Genomic DNA, 18,463 nt, shown 5'->3' with positions numbered 1-18,463 from the left:
GGGCCCCTCACTACAAGAAGGACATTGAGGTGCTGGAGCGTGTCCAGAGAAGGGCGACGAAGCTGGTGAGGGGTCTGGAGCACAAGTCTTATGAGGAACGGCTGAGGGAGCTGGGGTTGTTCAGTCTGGAGAAGAGGAGGCTGAGGGGAGACCTTATCGCTCTCTACAACTACCTGAAAGGGGGTTGTTGGTCTCTTCTCCCAAGTGACGAGTGACAGGACAAGAGGAAATGGCCTCAAGTTGCGCCAGGGGAGGTTCAGGCTGGATATTAGGAAAAAGTTTTTTACTGAGAGAGTAGTGAAACATTGGAACAGGCTGCCCAGGGAGGTGGTGGAGTCACCCTCTCTGGAGGTATTCAAGGAGCGTGTGGATGTGGCATTGTGGGATGTGGCTTGATGGGCATGGTGCTGTGTGGTGTGGGGGGGTTGTTTTGGTGTGGGTTGTGGTGTGTTTTGTGGTTGGGTGGTTTTGGTTTGGTTTTTTTTTTTTTTTTGTGGTTGGACTTGATGATCTTACAGGTCTTCTCCAACCTTAGTGATTCTGTGAACACTATTTGACAACGAAATAGGAAGCTGTGGGAGAAGGCTGTTCCTACCAGATGAACCTGCTCTTGCTCTGCACTCCCACAACCAGTTGTGCTGTCCCCAGGGGCTGTTCGCTGCCTTCCAAGGAGCCGCTTTCCCTTTCCTTTTCCTCCCTCTGCTTTGTTACAGTGATTTTTCCTGCTAGTGGTTTCACTGCTACAAGTCAGGGTTGCTGGCAGGAACTGAAAAGCCCAAGTTCAGAGTATTCCATCCTGAAAATGCATCGGAGATGGCATTGTTATACCCCACACCCCTCCCTCGAGGACAAGTGCCAGCCCACAGCCAAACCCTATCACAATCTGTCAGCTCTTACAGCCCATAGAAAGACAGGGGTGGAAGAACTTAAAACAAAACACGGCTTCAAATAATATTTTGTAATAAGTTAGGAGAAAATACTGCTTCAAATAAGGAGAAGAAAATATATCTAGTTCTAGTAAAATAAAGTGCTACAGGCAATGACCTCCCACAAAAAGGGGTCTGCTCTGTATCAAATTCTCTGTCATAACTGAGCATAGCAGTATTTTGCTGTCTCATACACAGGTATGAGCAATTGCAGGGTAAGCTTTGTAAGACAAAGATCCTTCAGAATGCCCTGGAACAGGCTGGGAGAAAGGATTTACTTGCTAAATGTCAATGCCTGCATTGGGGACGTCTAAAATCAAGGGGACCTGCCTTCTGCTTTCCCCTTTCTCATCACTCTGCACAAAACCATCAACAACAAACAAATATTTTTCTGTAGCCCTTAACTTTGTTGCAAATATCCCTAAGGTCCTGCGGTCGAAACATGACCATCATTCTTCCAGTAACATAGGTGAGGCTCATTTTTTACTATGAAAAAATACTGAAACACTTTTAAAGAACTTCATAGGCATTAACTAAGCCTAGAAGTACAATCTCATTATCTAAAATGCGTACTTTGTAAGAAGTTTCCAAGATTGTTCAAGATATATAATAAATACATATTTATTTTTGCGTCATGAAAGTGAGCATGGTAATTGGATAAGCACGTTAACTGGATACTCTCCTGTTACAGCTGATCATACTCATTACTGCCAGCCTGTCAGCACTGTGCAAATATAAGCTGAGTTGCGTATCTTCCTGGAGGTCTTTTTTTCTGAACTGCTTACTGCAAGAAGTCAAAGTTCACATGTGGAAATTACTCCTAAATTGCATGGTAATGTTTCCTGATTGACTTAAAAAGTTATAAATTAAAAAAAAAAAAACACAACAAAAAAAAAAAAACCCAAACCCAAAAGCTTTTGGTAATTAAAATGTTGGAAGCAAGTCAAAAATTGTCAGACAAAGCTTGCTGATAAGAATGTGTAAACACACAAAAGAATTGAAAAATAATTCCGGAATTGAGAACCTGAGTATAGTTTTCCTGTTTTCTTCCCGGTACAAATTCTGTCTTTCTTAATATAGCTGAATAAAGATAAAACTGCTGTTTATTACATATACAGTAGTAAAACCAACACCATTTAGAAGAACTCAGTGTTGAAATAATTCTTCTTAAAATAACCGACATTTTCTCAGTCCTATATCATTCATGATCACAAAATAAATGTGCAAATATAAATCAACCACAAGGCGTAATTTAAATTGTAACAATGAACTGATTCTTCGCATGCAAAAGATTGCACAGAGCAGCTTCATAGCATAACCTGGGAAGAGCAGGATAAAAAGAGAACACCGTGATCTAGCAAGTCAACCCAGTTCAGCAGAGCGCTCGCATATTTTTGTGTAACATTAAACATGTGCACATTCCTGAATCGCTGCATACAACTACTGACTGCCTACGCACGTGTGCCTGTCAGCATACTGCACAACATGCGCTTAGGTGAAAACATGAACACGAGTCCTATTAAAGCCGAGTGTGCTCCACAGATATCTGGATCACCCACAGAGACAGGCACATATTCCCAGAGACATCACGGCAGAAACTGAATTCCAGAGCTACCTGCAGCTAAACTGCATCTATGCTATGAACTCTGTTTCTCTGCCAAGAAGCAGGGAGCTGCCTGTTATCACTGCTAAACTCCTTCCAGACTCTCATCAACTTAATTTGAAACTAGAACATGTACTTTTACACTCCACCACAGCATGTGGTCCAGACCCACTCTAAGCTGACCCAAGAATGGCTGGAAGTCTGACAGGCTTCTCTCTTAAGATTCTGGCCCCTTGCCTGAGATCGTTCCCTATGCTTTTGTACACTCACTCTAAAAAAATAAAGCATCATAATACAGAGTTATTTTTAAGGGACTACATTTAGGAAGCTCACCGAATCAATGGATAAAAATCAGTAGTATTCATGAGGCCAGATTCTAGACTATGTTTGGGGAGCTTAGGTTCTTTCACCTGGAGAGGAACATCTCTCATGCCCGAAACAAACTTGCACTCTGTGCTATTTCTTCTGCTCCACCACTGTGATTCTGTATCTTCCCAGCTGCAATATGGTCAAGAGAAGAACCAGCTTAACAAAGCCACACTGCCAAGACAGAAGGTATGTGTACACAGTACTCCAAGGTTCTTTTCTGCTAGGGCTGCTGTAATATATTCAACCCATTTGCACCAAAATATAAAAAAAGAGTAGTATCACACACTAAAAAACAGAGGCATAGATTTTAACCAATCTATCATCGAACAAATGCATCCATTTTATTTTGCTACCGAACACAACACTTCTGCTTTAACTGTACACAAGGTCTTCAGCAGCCTCCTCGTTCTAAAGCCTGCAAATTTTCTAGATATTCGGTGACAGCCTCTATCTCTGCAAACTCCAGTAGTCTGTTGATTAACTTATCCAGTGCTTCTTTCCCACTTAGAATTTCCTATGAAAAAAATAACAACAGACAATAGCATTACTACATCAGTATTATTCTGAAACGTTGACTACTCAAACTAGGAGCTCCTGGAATGCGCTTTGCGGGGAGTCTTATCTTAGCGAATCCACTCACTCATCTTTGCGGCTCCTCGTGTGAAAGCAACAAAGCAACGTGGGGTGGTGCACAGCAGCAGGACCGCTGCTGCCTGCCTGTGAAAAAGCACATTGATTCTGGCAGCAACAAAAGGAGCTGTTGGTGCCTTCCTGCCATGCTTTCATGCAACCCATGCGTTTACATGAAAATCCCCTAGCAAGAACAATCAAGGACTGAAGGATCTAATTTAAATACTGTTGTTCATGCCAAGAACTAGTTTGTTTTGCAAGTGAACCTTAACTAACTTTTCTTAGGCAGTTTACAGTTCCAGTTTCACTCAAGAAAAGTAACAAGTTCCCAACACTAAGTAACTGAAAAGCTTGACTAACAAAAGTCGGTTTTATACAGTAATGGAACATCTTCCCATTCTCCTCCATCGTGGTATTTGTTTACCTATTCCCCACTCCATTAAATATGTATCGTTCCATATTCAGCACGCCCTGTGTTCTCTGAAGTTACCTAGGACATCTGTGGATACAGTTTGAAAAGTGTTGCTTCTTATGCAATAGCACTTAAAGTAAACTGGATACCTAAGCCAAATATTGAAGGGTCACCCTAAATTTTATCCTAAAATTCAAAACATTTTCCATAAATTTAATGCACAAAAATCCTTTTTCCTGTAAAAAAACAACAAATAAATAAGACTCAAGCCATATGTAGAGATTCACTCAGAAATAAAGTATCAGCTAATCTTAAAATGAAAGCATTCACATTCATTTCCTTTTAACTATGGCATACAAGGCATAAGGCATACAAGGATAAGTTTTTAATCTTTCTTCACTCCAGCATTAAAGAGTGGAGGAAAGACTTGGCTTAACTAAAAAAAAAAAAAAAAAATATCCTTGTCAGGTTTTTCTTTCGGCTGTACTACACTTCAGGAATCTCAAATTTCACTTGGCCAGTTTGGCCAAGGGACTCAAGAGTTCACTAAAGCAGACTACACGCTTAATCATTTTTCACTCATATAGCAGGAGAAAAATAGACAGAGAAGTAGGCCAGCGAGTTGTATCCTGTGCCAGTCATCTTTAACACTACTCTACAACAAGGCAGAAAAGAAAGTTTATGCCTTCTAAATCTATGACATTCTGTCAGAGCACAACTGGCTATCTGATTTCCCCACACATATTAAATTGTTTTCACTAAGCTGATTTTTTGTTCTTATGGTACACCTAAGTATCTAACTTTACAAACTCTCTTAAGCAACCATTACCTTGATATTGCGTGCATCATACGAGATCCTGTGGTCAGTGACTCTGTCCTGGGTGAAGTTATAAGTACGAATTCTCTCTGACTGAGCTCTTGTTCCCAACTGTAGCAAAGCAGCAAAACCCAAATTCTATTATATCATGTTTAAAAAAAATAATCAAATACTACTTTCAAAACAGCATATCTAGAATAAACTTTAATGGATCAGCCTGTTTTATGTACAAACCTAGTGGTCAATGACTTAGCATGTATGGTTTTTTTAAAATATTGTGGCATTACTAAACTGCATTATTTGTGATTTTGTATCACAGACCAAGCTTTTACATCCTCCAGTACACTTCTGTTCCAGCTCTGTAGCTGGAAGAATTACACAACTCTCAAAAGTCATGTAAGGCAAGAGATATGTCTATACATGTCCTTAGTTCAAAAAGTGTGTTTTTCTTTTTTGGGGGGTTGCAGCTCCCACAAAAGATAATGAGAGTAGGCACCTTTAATAACAGAAGCAGCACAGTCAACGTGTGGCAAAGCAGTTCCACTAACATTTGGCTGTCAGAAATTAGCACTGGAAGAGGAGTAAATTGAGACTACGAAGAGTAGTCCTCTAGTGGTAAAGCGCAAGAGTACAAGCAATTCTAAAAGTTTTAAAAGAGAAATGCAAATGTAGCATTGTTGTGTGGTTAAATGCTTTATTAAAATGGAGAATTAAATGCTAAAAACTGCTTCAAGAAATGGGTGTCTGCCTCAATGGGCTTTTTTGAAAATTTCATCTCCAACCACATGTATATGTCAAAACAAGGAATTTATTGAATAAATTCTGAAACATTAGGAAAGGTAATTTACTTTTGCCTGATTTTCTGTAGTATTCATATAATTTTATATCTAAGTCCTATATGCAGCTTTGAAGACGCTCAAGCTAAAATTAATAACAAAAGATAAATGGCTCGCCACTTACAATGACTGAATTAATGATCTGCAGGAACAATACATTTAAATGCAACCTGAAATTAGTGATTAAATAGCTAACCTGGAAACTCCGCAGTACTGAATAATTCTGTAATTCTGAAGTATTTTTATTCCTGTTGATCACTGTTGAAGTTTGCACCACAAATGGGAAAATACTCAAAGAATGGGAAAAGAATGATGGCACATTTCAAGAGAAAAGCACACTTTGCAGCATAACTTGAGGTAACTCTTTCATGGAAGCTGTTTCTTCCTTAAAAGGGTACCTAAACCGTATCAAACAAACGGCTACTTAACTGTGAAGTGGCAGGATTTTTCATATACTTGTTTCTTTCAAAAGCTCTGTATAATCTTACACATACTCTGGTTTAGAAACAGGTTAAAATACAACTGTGAGAACTTCTGATCCTAGTTTTCATGGAAAATAACTTTTTACTGCTGCTCTAACTGTGTAACTGTGGCCCTAACAGGGGGATTCAATACACGATGTTGAGTGTTCCCTTTTGGATAATTCCAGCTAGTCTTTTGGCTCTCTTCTTTCTAGCTACAGTTGATGTCTCTTCTTCACAGCCTGAGAAGTCTGTACTAGCGTTGAACTGGGGTAAGTAAAAAACAGACTTACCATTTTCAAATACAAGATCCTCCTTGGTAAGCACACCTGGTTAGACACACACACTGACTTGCTCTGCCACTGTCACTCAAAAAGATCAGAAACAAATCCACAACATAGCATCCTCTCCAAATTTCAGCAATCACGTGTTCTCACCTGCAGTTTTCTGGCACTCTGCTCTTGACTTAGTTGTTTTTCAATGATCTGCTGGTACAGCTTAGCTCTCAGTGTCCGCAGAGCTATTTCCTTGTTCATCTGCTGTGATCGCTCCTGCTGGCACTCAACTGCTAGTCCTTTACAGAGGGATTCAAGAGAGCTCACATCAAAAGCCCATTATAACAAAGAACAAACAAGCTAAATTAATTCTAACACATTAGGCAAATGGAACCTTCCAGAGTGCTGGTTTGTAGGGCCTTTCAGCTGTAGGATAAAAAGTCATTTTAACACACTGGCCAGAAGCATTAGGATGTTTTTAAACTCTTCACAGCTGCACCAGAGGCTTTGTTCAGTACTACAGAAAAGTCAGGGATATTTTAAAATTTCATGAAGCAAGCGGGTTTCTGACATTGCCTCCAGAAAACGGGTTCACTCCAATTAGCTATCACATGTTAAAAATGTAATTTGCACAGTCTACAGAAGCATGTGTAAAACAGTGTAACACAAGTTTTTAAAGTCTTAGTCTAGATAAGCTGTTGCAGACTGGAAAATTCATTATTCTAGAAGAGAATGGCATCTAAACAATACTGGAGAGTCTTGAACTTAATTATGAATAATGAAATAAAGTAAAATAAAGGTCTTTCTTTAAAAGAAATTTAGTACTTATTTTTACTTCTCATTTGATTTCTGAAATAAAAAGGCATATAGGAAACAGCTGTTTTCAGGTCCCTACTGGAATTTCCTGTGCCTAAAGAGATTCTGCATCTGGACAGATAGAAGCCCACTGAATTTCAATAAAAACAAATCCTGAGGAAGACAGAGTGGTGCAGTATATACACTACCTTCCCATTTTTCTTCCTATTCAACGTATGATAGCACTGTCTAGTACTGAATGAAAATGTTCAAGTCTCCTTTTTTCTCATTCTTGTAACTACCCAGGTTCCCGCTAGGCAAAGCGCACCCTCAGTTGCCAATGGCCATTATTCCTGAAGATACAGAGCACACAGCACAAATTATTTACATCTTCCATCCCATCCCTGTCAACCTCCATTTGTTCTTTCATCCTTTAAAGACATTGTATTCATTAAACACACCCTCTGAAGAAAAAATTGGCATAATAGCAACATGCTGACCATTGTGTCACTGGTACCTATCCCTTTTCTCCCACATTGCCTTGCTAGAAGAGAGGCAGAACAAGAAGGGGCTACTTCCTTTTTATGGTGTAAGGCCCAACCCTGCAAACTCACCCTAGGAGACAACTTGCAGGATCACAAGCTTTCTCTTCAGGATACAGATTTAGGGTGACCAGAAGTATGAAATACAGCCAGACTTACCTGTGGGAAGGTGTACAATTCTCACAGCGCTATCAGTTTTGTTAACATGTTGCCCTCCTGCTCCTTTGGCCCTGAATGTATCTATACGCAAATCTTTGGGATCCACTTTAACATCAACCTAGAATCAAAGAAAATTACTACTTTCTGCTCATTCTAAAAGTATTTTGATGATAAAAAAATATTTGCAATGACACAGTGCAAAAAAACCCACAACCCACTTCTCAAAAAATTGCTCCTTTACAACTGTTCCTGCGTAACAGCTACAATTATTATACTTCAAAAAAATGCAATGTCAAATATCTCTGCAAAGCAAATGAATCTTTAAATATTTCACTTATTTTTTCAAACTCTTACTCCAGGTCCTTCAAAAAACAAGGTAGGTGTGTGTGTGAAACAAAACAAAATCATCAACTTTTCGTGAAACCATTAGCTTTGGCAGGGAGACTAAGAAATAGGCAAATAATCAAAAACTACTTCTAAACAGCAGTGCAAGGATCTTGTTCATGAGTCAAGCCTGAATGATTCTTTCAACAGTGTTTAAAAACATCTGAGGAAAAAGTGGGTGTATCCAGATCCAAGTAAGGATTGCAGCATTGGAAATATGAGTCCATGATGACCTGGACCATAGTTTGAGCTCAGTGGATGGGAAAGGAACATTCAGATCTGATCAATGTTGCAAGGAAAGCATTACAAGGAAGCAGGAGAATGTGCGGGGAAAGCTTACAGGATCTGGTTTTGTTTATTTTGTGTATAAATTGCTGGTTTAGGTGAGAACTGCCAGTAACACTGGGATCTCAGAAAGACTAGCCAACACACTCTCTCATTCAAATTCAAAACAGACTGTCCTTGACTTAACAGAGGAGGACACCGATAATTTAAATGAAACCCAAAAAATCAAAACAACCCGCAGAATCACATTACTATGCAACACTGAATATTTTCTTGGATATATTCCCTGTCTTAATACATGACGTAATTTAAAATTGGCTTACTCATAGCAGTCAGCTTCATGAGTGTTGGGGCTGGTATACTCATTGAAACGATCATTGATTTACATGCCATTTCAGGCAATAGCAGATGTCTGCAAAGTTGCTTCTGATGACCCATTTAAATATATAACGTACAAAGCCAAGGATTATCGCCTTCCAGAGTCAGAGAACTTGCGGCTTACTTACTGGGACTTTCACAAAGCACTTGGGTATCAACAAAATCCCAAAACAGTAACAGTAACGTGGCTTTAAACAACACCTACTCCAATGCCAAAATGGGTAAGCAGGGATACGCCACCCTACCACCCTGATTAACAGTTAAGTTTACCTCCTCTGGCTGAGGGAGGACAATAACAGACATTGTCCCAGTGTGAATACGCTGCATTCTTGATGATAGGCCTGTCTCAGGGATTCGCTGGACTCGATGAGTCCCTCCTTCATATTTCAGATGCCTGTAGACATCATCTCCTGAAATATGAGCAGCGGCATGATGCAACCCACCTAGAGAGACAAGTAATGTGTGACATATAGCACAAAACCACAGCTTTTAATTTCATTGTCTTGGTGGAATGTCTGAAGAACTACTCTACCTATCTCAGCCGGAGTGTAGTTCACAATGTCAAAGGTCCAATGTTTATAGTCTGCATAGTTCTGGTACATCTCAAACATTTCTTTAGTGAACTGTTGGCAGATGTCTCCTAAAAATATAAAGGTGCTACAACATAAATAGCAGTTCACAAAATGGCAGCCACCAGTTTTTAGATTTAGCTGCAACTCTAACCACAGTCATTAGATTGATACTCTTCTTTAGAAAGTATTACTTTATACCACTGAAGTATAAAAAGGCATTAAGAATAACCCATAGGAGGTTTAATAAAGTTGGATGGAGGTTTGAAGTAATCTTTACTGTGGGGACTTTGCTGACCTCCAGTTGTTCTGCCAGCTGTCACTTCTAATATGACATGACTTCTATCATATTTATCCTTTGGCACTAGAAGCTGGAAAAGCTGAAAAGGGAAAAAAAAAAAGGAATGTCATTATCTCCTTCATGACTCTGTATCTCCTCTTAATCAAATTTAGAGCCAGCCTTCACAATTGGCACAGCTTGAGCACACAGAACCACTGATTTCTTTTGGCAAACTAGTAAGTAGGACTAAAAACTGTCCAATAGCCATTGCAACTCAGTGCAATTACAGTGGAAATGGGATATGCTGGTGCATCCACAGTAAAGCTAGCTGAAAATTTGATCCCACAAAGTCAGGTGCCAGGTGACCCACTCCAGCCTCAACTACCTAGGAATACAAAGTTATTAGCTATAACCCAGCCAATCTTTACATTAATCTTATTTTTCAGAAAGTCCTATTTCATATTATTGCAATGTGAACATAGCAATGAGCCCAAAGATAGAGCTCTCCACTGAATCGTTTCAGCTTCTCTGCTTATAATTAATTTCCCCACTCATGGGGTGCTGTCAGCTAAAGGAAAAATGAAAGACTGCAAGTTCCAATCAGAAATCTTTCAAGAATACACGCTTCGCTGCCACAAACAGTTACTAGGATGTCATGTCAGGTCTCAATAGCCCAGACTCACCATTTTTTCAATCCCCTTCAGCATCTGCAGGCAGACAAGCAAGCAAGCAAAAATGACTACAGTAATAAGCTTCTAAGACACAATTGTCAGTAAGAAGCTTACTAATAATTAATGTTGCCACCTCTTTTCAGGGAGAATAGAGAAGCTGGACTTCTGTTTCATTAAATGCAAGTGTCAGAATGTATTGGTAAGATCACAAAGAAATATTTTTCTGACAACTTTATTTACAAAGCCGTATAATTTTACCTCAGGCTCACCTTTCTGCACAACATGTTGAATTTTTTATCCAGGGTTTCCTTCTCTTCTAAGGCAAGCTCTAGAAGCTGTTTCTCATGTCTGCTGTCTAGCTCTAAATTCCAACAACAGGAATAGATGTTAGCCAGTCTCACCTAGCTTAGAGCAAATTGTAATACAGCTGACCAAAGACATGCACTGCAGCACATAAAAGCTTGCAATTGCAGTTTGCTAGCATGAAATAACAAATAAGAGCAGCCCAAGACAGGATGCATATTGCTGACTCGGTATTTTTCAGGTGTGCTGGAAAAAGTAGCGGATATCTTACCTCTCAATAGCTACTTTATGGCTCAAAGATTGCATCAAATAGATGCCAGTCCCACCTGACAGTTACTCACTCTCAGTTATACTGATGGTTATGTCACACACATTGACAGTCCAGGGGTAAATCTACAAATGGATCTGACAAAACATGTCAAAAACATGCCTGCAGACAAGAAGTGCCTCAGTTTCCCTTATTACAGTTTTTCATGCAACAAATTTTTTTGTTTCTAGACTTGCCTAGAAAGACCCCTATATTCACCAATTTGTAGGCAACTCATTAAGGTGAGCACTACAAATAATGGTATGATGATAATAATGAGGTTTCTAACTTTCTGTCTTCTGCTATTCAAGAGATCACTGAGATGTGGGAGTTATTGATGGAAGTCATCAGGGTGTGGGAGACCTCACTTCAACTCTTTGCTTTGCTTAAGGAGATTCCCTTCCCCTCTCCTCAGCACATGAGACCACAATCTGGAGTACCGTGTCCAGTTTTGAGCTCCCCAGTACAAGAAAGGCATGGAAATACTGGAGTGAGTCTAGTTGAGAACCACCAAGATGGTCAACGGCTGGACCAAAGGACGTACGAGAAGAGGCTGAGAAAACTGTGTTTGTTCAGCCTTAAGAAAAGCAGGTGGAGGGGAGGTTTTACTGTAGTGTACAACTACCTAACAGAAAGACATCGAAAGGATGGAGACAGACTCTGTATATCATGATAAAAGGAGACATAAGCTGGAATACAGGAAATTCTGATTAGATATTAGGAAAAATATTTTCACCCTAAGGGTGGTCAGACACTGGAACGTGGGCTCAGAGAGGTTGTAGGATCTCTATCTTTGGATATATTCCAAACTCAACTGGACAAGGCCCTGGGCAACCCACTCTAACTGGTCCTGCTTTGAGCAGGATATCAGACCAAATGACCTTCAGAGGTCCCCTTCAAACTACATTATTCAGTGATTCTGTGATTAGATTGCCCGTTCTCACATTTTCCTACCAAACTAGGAAACATTCTCAGGTAAAGCTAGCAGAAGCTCCAAACCTTTTCTGCTATGGAGGCTCCAGTTTACAATGATTAAAGATGCTGATCAGTTAGCATTAGATTAGACACTAAGTAGAAACTTGGAAGACAGCTGGAGTCAAGTAGAAAACCTGCCACTGCCAAAATAGGGAGCACCCTCTCCTTTTCATCTTTCTTCCCACTATTCTACCAGCTGAGGGGTGGCTCTGTCACTAATCTCATCAGAAAGTAAAACAATTCAACTCACTGAAAGAAATAAACAGGTCTGGTTAAATAAATGCATTTATTTTACCATGCCAAGTTGAACTAGATTTCATTTACAACCGGACAATTACCAGCACAAATGGGGGAATGGGGGAAGATAGCTTTGAACAGCTGGGAGAGAGAGCGAGGAAAGAAAGCAACAAAGAGGAGAAAGTCTTATGCCTTCTGGCCAGAATGGAAACCATAGGTTTGCTTCAGATGCGGCATAAAACCAGACACTCAATAGCCGAATGCGTGTCCTCGCCTCGCATGACCAGTTGCCTGAGCTCTGGATTCTGTGTCAGGGATCAGGTATCTCAAAGGCAGGTGCAAGGATCGCGGTCTCCACATCTCTGGGCATCTGGCGCCTGGTTCCCGTTCACAGCAGCTAACACACACACACACACATTTACTGGTGGCCTCAGCAGCGAGTCTTAAGAACTAAATGGGCTCGGATGTTGAACCAGCTTTGTATACTGGGCAAGGACAGCAGCGGTTCCTCCGTATCACAGTTTTTAATTTATGCTCTGGGTCCTTTTTCCTTAAATAAAAGACGCCAGATCAACACTTAAACCTGGTATCTCCCGTACATAAGGCAAGAACTGTGTAACTTTCTCTATCAGTATGTCATAACTCCAACCCAAAGCTGGTACTGAGTCAAAGGCTTCTAGCTGGTCCAAAAAGCATCATTATTGATTAGTTAGATAATATCGAATTAACTACCGTGAGCAGAGATGAAAGAATTGTCTGGTGGTGACCAACAAGCTGGAGGTTCAAACAATTGGTGTCCCATTCCTACCTCCCTGCAAACCTGACCTTGAAGAATTCACTTAATCCACCCTGTGATTCACATCACCAATGGCAAACCAGGAAGTAATATTTTTCTGCTTCACTGAGTGTTGCAAATATAAAATCCTATAGCAATTGTGAGGAATTCAGGTACTACAGAGAAGAGGGTCAGTTAGGGAGCTAAATGGGAAACAAAGAGCAGTCAAATGAAGGGAACATCTATGTTTTAACTTGGCCACACGATAAACACTACAGATAGAATAATTTGGCTCCAGTTAATTAACTTCTTGGCTGTAATTTTCTCTTTTCCCTTCTTTCAACCAGAACTCACTCCATTCATCCACATCATAATTTATGGAATTAAAAAAAATTCATTATATTTACTTGATCCAAAAATAGCCTTTTTAAGTTGAAGTATGAATTTTGCAGTGTTTTCTTAATATTTTCTAATTCTTCCAAGAACACTTCTTTTTCAGTGTTAAATTTTTGTCCCTCCTCACCTTCACTCCTTTTCCTCTTTCTTCAGCAAAGAGAACTTGAGAGGGTTGGGGATTAAAACATTTTCAATAACTACCATTTCTTCCAAAAGCATAAATATCTATTTATTTCTAAAACTAAAGAATACACATGTTTTCTACCTTTCTAAACAAGTTACATTTTTACCAGCTTTATTTCAGTATGGCTTTTACTGTTTTGTCAACACCCCGTGGTTCTCTCTCTGAAGAGCACCATGAACTTTCACCCTCCTCCATTTATACCGCTGGCTACCCATTTCTCCTGTCCTTTGCTTTTCCTTTGCTTCACTTCTGTATTGTAAGCCCCGTTCTCTCCAGGTCAATGTTTCCCTCTCTTGGCTTAATAACTATCGGTGTAGCAGAATGGATGACATTTTTTCTCTCCTACTGTGTGCACCTCCTCACACTTCCAACAATATTTTTTTCCTCAAAATGTTGCACCGTTACTTATTTTGTAAATTCTTTTACTCCCTGTGTACTTTCTTATTCCTGAACAGTATCAAAAACAGCGACAATTTCTAATTCTTTTTTAACTCAACTTCTACTGAAGCAGCAGCTTCTTACACAAACATAAATTTTTTATTCCTTGAAGGACTCCTCAAATATTTTCAAAGAAATATTAGCTTTTGCCATTTAATTGGAAGCTGACAATTCAGGGCCTAATGAAAATTCATGTAATTTGCTCAATAAATATCAATGAACTGTCTAGATGTAATCCCATTTTAAATAATATGAGTGAAGTCTGCATCTATCAAATGTCTTAGGCTCGCTAAGTTTTTTTCCTTCAGTTCACACTGCTCTGAGTTCTATCAAAAAACAACCTTAAAAAAAAAATTTCTAAACTATTTCTGCTAGACAGGTAGCCCTGAGATTCCAGATGATCCCCACTCTCTCAAGTTGGCTGTATTAAGACCTCAAACTGAAGGGAAGTGAGATAAAAAACAGAAGGATGTGGCTGGATATAGAAAGCCCTAGCAGCATGCAAGCTCCCAGGAGCAGACAGGACCAGACAGTGTTCCAGGGGTGGCTTAACTTAAAAGCCTTTCCTCAAAGGCTGGGCAATTAAGTTTATTGCAAGCAAAGCTACTGTTTTGAAACGAGTAAGTAGATGTGTTCTCCTTACCTCTGCACATAGCTTCTAACTCCTGAACTTCCCTTTCAGCCTCTTTGATTTCTTGAAATGCAGCTGCAATGGGGGACAGATCAGCACATCTTCTCCTCAGGGTTTTTTGCTCAAAGTCATTTATTGAGTCAGCATTTAACAGATGACTAACCTGCTGGTATTCCTTGCTTAGAGCCTCCAAATACTTCTGCACAGCCTCATGCTTCCACAATGCTCGGGAATCCTGATGTTTTTTCCTACGCCGGCTGTTAAAAGACAGAGTGAATCCAGCCATGTCCAATAAAGATTTTGGCCTCCAAAATCCACAGTTGTGCAGTCCCACCACATAACCTATCTTCTTTGCAACCGGAGGGAGAAGACAGCTGTGAAGTTGACTGTGATAGTAGCAATTGGCAAGCAGGCTCTTAAAAAGACAGACACTTCGGAAAGGTTTCATTTTGTTTCTTATTTTTCCACCACCTGAAATTAAAAGTAGACAGTACATTGACCACTGCTATTATCTAGAAAAAGAGAGCATTGTATCAAAAAACCCAAAACCAAACAAACACAAGAACTGTATCAGGCCCGAATACTGTTCTTGATTACACCAACACAAATGCAACTGTCATGGAGAAAACTACTCCTGGTTTAGTCCCGATTTAAACCAGAAACTCTTATCAGCACCATTATACTGACGGAGGGTTGGAAGAGGTCTCTTCCCTCACCTCCTCGGTTTATTTATGCTGTGGAAAAGCTACCGTAGATGCAGCTTTACAGGCTTCATTTTGCCATACGTCTCACTGGAAAAATCCAACCATTTCATGCTTTACCAGCAAAAGAAAAATGTTGCTCAGAGAAGACAAATCTATACTAGAGGTGCACAATTATCTAACAAGAATGTATGAAATGTGCAGAATTAATGTGCAAAATTATACCCACTGCCATAACAAGACATAACTTTGTCAGGAGGATGTTAGTAACATTGAGTTGACCTTGCAATGGATTAGTCAATGGGACTACAATACACCTGCACAAAATTACTCACCCATACATGTACTATGTAAGACATGGTCGCAGTGCTTTATGTCCCCTGTGTACTCCTTCCCACGATATATTTACATGTAGGTGTTATAAACATTTTTTATCCAAAAAGCAATTAAGAAGCTGGTACTCTGAAATACAATTCCTGTATTTTTCTGAGACATTTGGCCTACAGTTTTGCAGGAGGCTCCCCTTAGCATTGCTCTTGCTCTAGGAAAGATCTTTTCCACTTCATTTCATATCATCAGCATTGCAAACTATGCTATGAATTCTTACTGTACTCTAAAAATTTATATTGGAGTGCAAGGGTCTACCAAGAGGACTAAATTGAAATCATTCATATTCTAGGACTACTGACACAGAAAAGATTTAACAAATAAAGAAGCACTCCTTTATATCTCTGCCAGTGCCACAATCCCATCTGTCTACCGATTTTTACAAAAAAGTGGATTCAGAGGAAATGACAGCATGCAACTTTTGCAACAGGATCTCCTTGAAACATACACTTCAGTTTTCTGACACAATTATTTTTTAGTCCTCAGTGACAAGACCTTCTGTGCATCTTCAGGCATTTTACTAACAAATTAGTATGACATTCTAACTACTCGACTCACCCATTACCCTCACCTATTTACTTTTATCCATTTGTCCACAATTAAAAAAGAGCAATATGCAGTAAAACCAGAAGTACTGCGTCTTGCTTGCGTGGATGTTTGTTTTACTACCTACAGAAGGAGGGAAGGACCTTTATTGTACTTCTGCACCTTTCCCAGATTCCCCAGCGGGCAGGTGCTATGGAACCCACAGCAGCAACTTCAGGAGTGCTTTAATTGACAGAAAGCCAACAATACCCCTCATGGATTGCCCTAGTGACTAAAACCAGCTGTAGCAGAGGGATCATGTTCCCTTCAGCAGGAACACAGCAAAAGGCACAGATTAGGCTCATCATCTACAATCCTGGACTTAGCTGCTCAGGGGCACGCGTAGACTCAATTCCAAAAGACCTAATTCTGCTGATGGTACTGGAGTTGCTCCACACCTGCATGGCCTATCATCGTTTGGTCACATGCTAATCATCATTAGCGCATTTTTAAAATATTAATGTTATATTTTATTTAAATTAAATAAGTATATTAATCATAACTATCTAACTAATTTTTTCTGGTGTAGTTAAAAGTGGTGTACTTAAATAATAATAGATTTCTACTATAGTTCTGCCTGAGCTCTCAAAAATAAAATTCTCGCTTTTAAACGCCTAAAAAGCCTAAGTAATGGCACAACACAGACCTTCAAGGAAGTCAGAACTTTCAAAATAACTTTTCTGTTAAATAAAAAAGGTATCTCCTTTTCAGAGAGACGTTGCCACGTAAAACTCTTACAGCACTATTAGCAGTAGATGACCTATTACCTGCCTTCCAAACCAGATTTTAATAACTTTTTAAAGTGACAAAATTACCCCATGCACATCACGAATCAAAACCAGTAAACAAAAGTGACAACTGTAATTGTCTCATTAAAACAACGAAATAATAAAATAGTTTAAAAATCTGATTTCCAGTCACGAAACAGTTATCAATGTTGGGACCACTTTAAGAGGTTTTAAAAATAATTTCTAACAACCAAAGGCGCTATTATTAACTCCACGCAAATGAATTCAGCCACGTAAGAAGACGCAGGTACACGGAAGGGGCACGTATTCAGTGCACGCGGTAGCAGGAACAGCGCAAGGCCGTGCCACCCTCAACACACCTCTGCCTCCCACCACAGCTACCCCCAGCAGACCCCCGAAAACCGAAAGCCGCGCACGAAGCCCCCCTGGCCACCCGCCCCCATTGCAAGGGTTACGGGTCGACGGGGCAGGGAGGAGCAGGCAGGAGCAGGTGGAGGTCGTGCGGCGGCTGTGAGGGGCGGCTGTGAGGGGCGGCTGTGAGGGGCGGCTGTGAGGGGCGGCTGTGAGGGGCGGCTGTGAGGGGCGGCTGTGAGGGGCGGCTGTGAGGGGCGGCTGTGAGGGGCGGCTGTGAGGGGCTCGGCTCCCCCGCACCCATCGAGGAGCTTCGGCACTCACCGTCCGCACGCATCGGCGCCGGACGGATCCTGCTTCGACACAGGAAGCCACGGCAGACGGGAAGTAGAGCGGAAAAACTGCCAGTCCCAGCATGCCCGCCGCGACCCGGGACTCCCGGCATGCCTTGGCTCGGGCCCGCGTCGTCGGCCGGCCCTCCGCCGCGGGGGCAGCCGGGGGAGGCGGCGGGGCCGGCACCGGAGGCCTGCCAGCATCGCTTGAGAGACGCTGTCAGTAAAGGCAGGCTTTGCTTTACTTTGTGGAACGCAAGCCTCGAAATAAAAAATGGGGAACGCGACCTGTAAAGTAGGCCTTCATTTTCGGTATCTTCCTCACAGCGGCATAGTAACACACTCTGACTGCAGTAACGCTGTGGGAGAAATGGCAAGAGAAACAACGAATGGGAATATTCACTTCTGCTTCCAAGCTGTTACATTACATACGCTTTTCCATGTATTTTCCCAAAACGTGGGCTGAAAATGCCGGTCATTTCAAATCTGGTTATTCAAAGGTTAATTTTGGAGAAGTTTGCATAGAACAACATCAAGTTAAACTTTATGTCAACGCTCACTATTCAGTTATATATATTCTTTTTAAGAATTACTACTATGCTACTGAAGACAAACATCACTTACAAGATATTAAGAAGCATAACCATTCAGATTATCATTACACTAATAGGCTATAGCTTCCTAATAAGGAATGCTTTAAAACATACTATATATGTGCAC

The 18,463-nt window shown here is 40.6% G+C and overlaps 1 protein-coding gene across 3 annotated transcripts; it reads right to left on the bottom strand.

Moving 5' to 3' along the window:
* Positions 1 to 2,108: 2,108 nt before the first annotated feature.
* MTRF1 (mitochondrial translation release factor 1) lies at positions 2,109 to 17,758 on the bottom strand. Of its 3 annotated transcripts, XM_059818000.1 has the most exons (10): positions 17,736 to 17,758; positions 14,651 to 15,109; positions 10,662 to 10,753; positions 9,740 to 9,821; positions 9,405 to 9,512; positions 9,143 to 9,315; positions 7,826 to 7,943; positions 6,492 to 6,628; positions 4,770 to 4,868; positions 2,109 to 3,412 (listed from the first exon to the last, which is right to left on the bottom strand). In XM_059818000.1, exons 1-10 carry the CDS (start codon positions 17,746 to 17,748, stop codon positions 3,290 to 3,292), a joined length of 1,404 nt encoding a protein of 467 aa, XP_059673983.1. In that variant the 5' UTR covers positions 17,749 to 17,758; the 3' UTR covers positions 2,109 to 3,289. The 3 variants fall into 3 exon arrangements, with proteins under 3 accessions (XP_059673983.1, XP_009813271.2, XP_059673990.1); XM_009814969.2 differs by lacking the exon at positions 17,736 to 17,758 and having other exon boundaries at positions 14,651 to 15,134; XM_059818007.1 differs by lacking the exons at positions 9,740 to 9,821; positions 10,662 to 10,753.
* Between the last annotated feature and the right edge of the window lie 705 nt (positions 17,759 to 18,463).

This window comes from Gavia stellata, chromosome 1 (assembly GCF_030936135.1).
Source record: "Gavia stellata isolate bGavSte3 chromosome 1, bGavSte3.hap2, whole genome shotgun sequence".
Taxonomy (NCBI): Eukaryota; Metazoa; Chordata; class Aves; order Gaviiformes; family Gaviidae; genus Gavia; species Gavia stellata.
The sequence above is the reverse complement of the archived record's forward strand: the minus strand, read 5'-3'. Positions and strand labels throughout refer to the sequence as shown.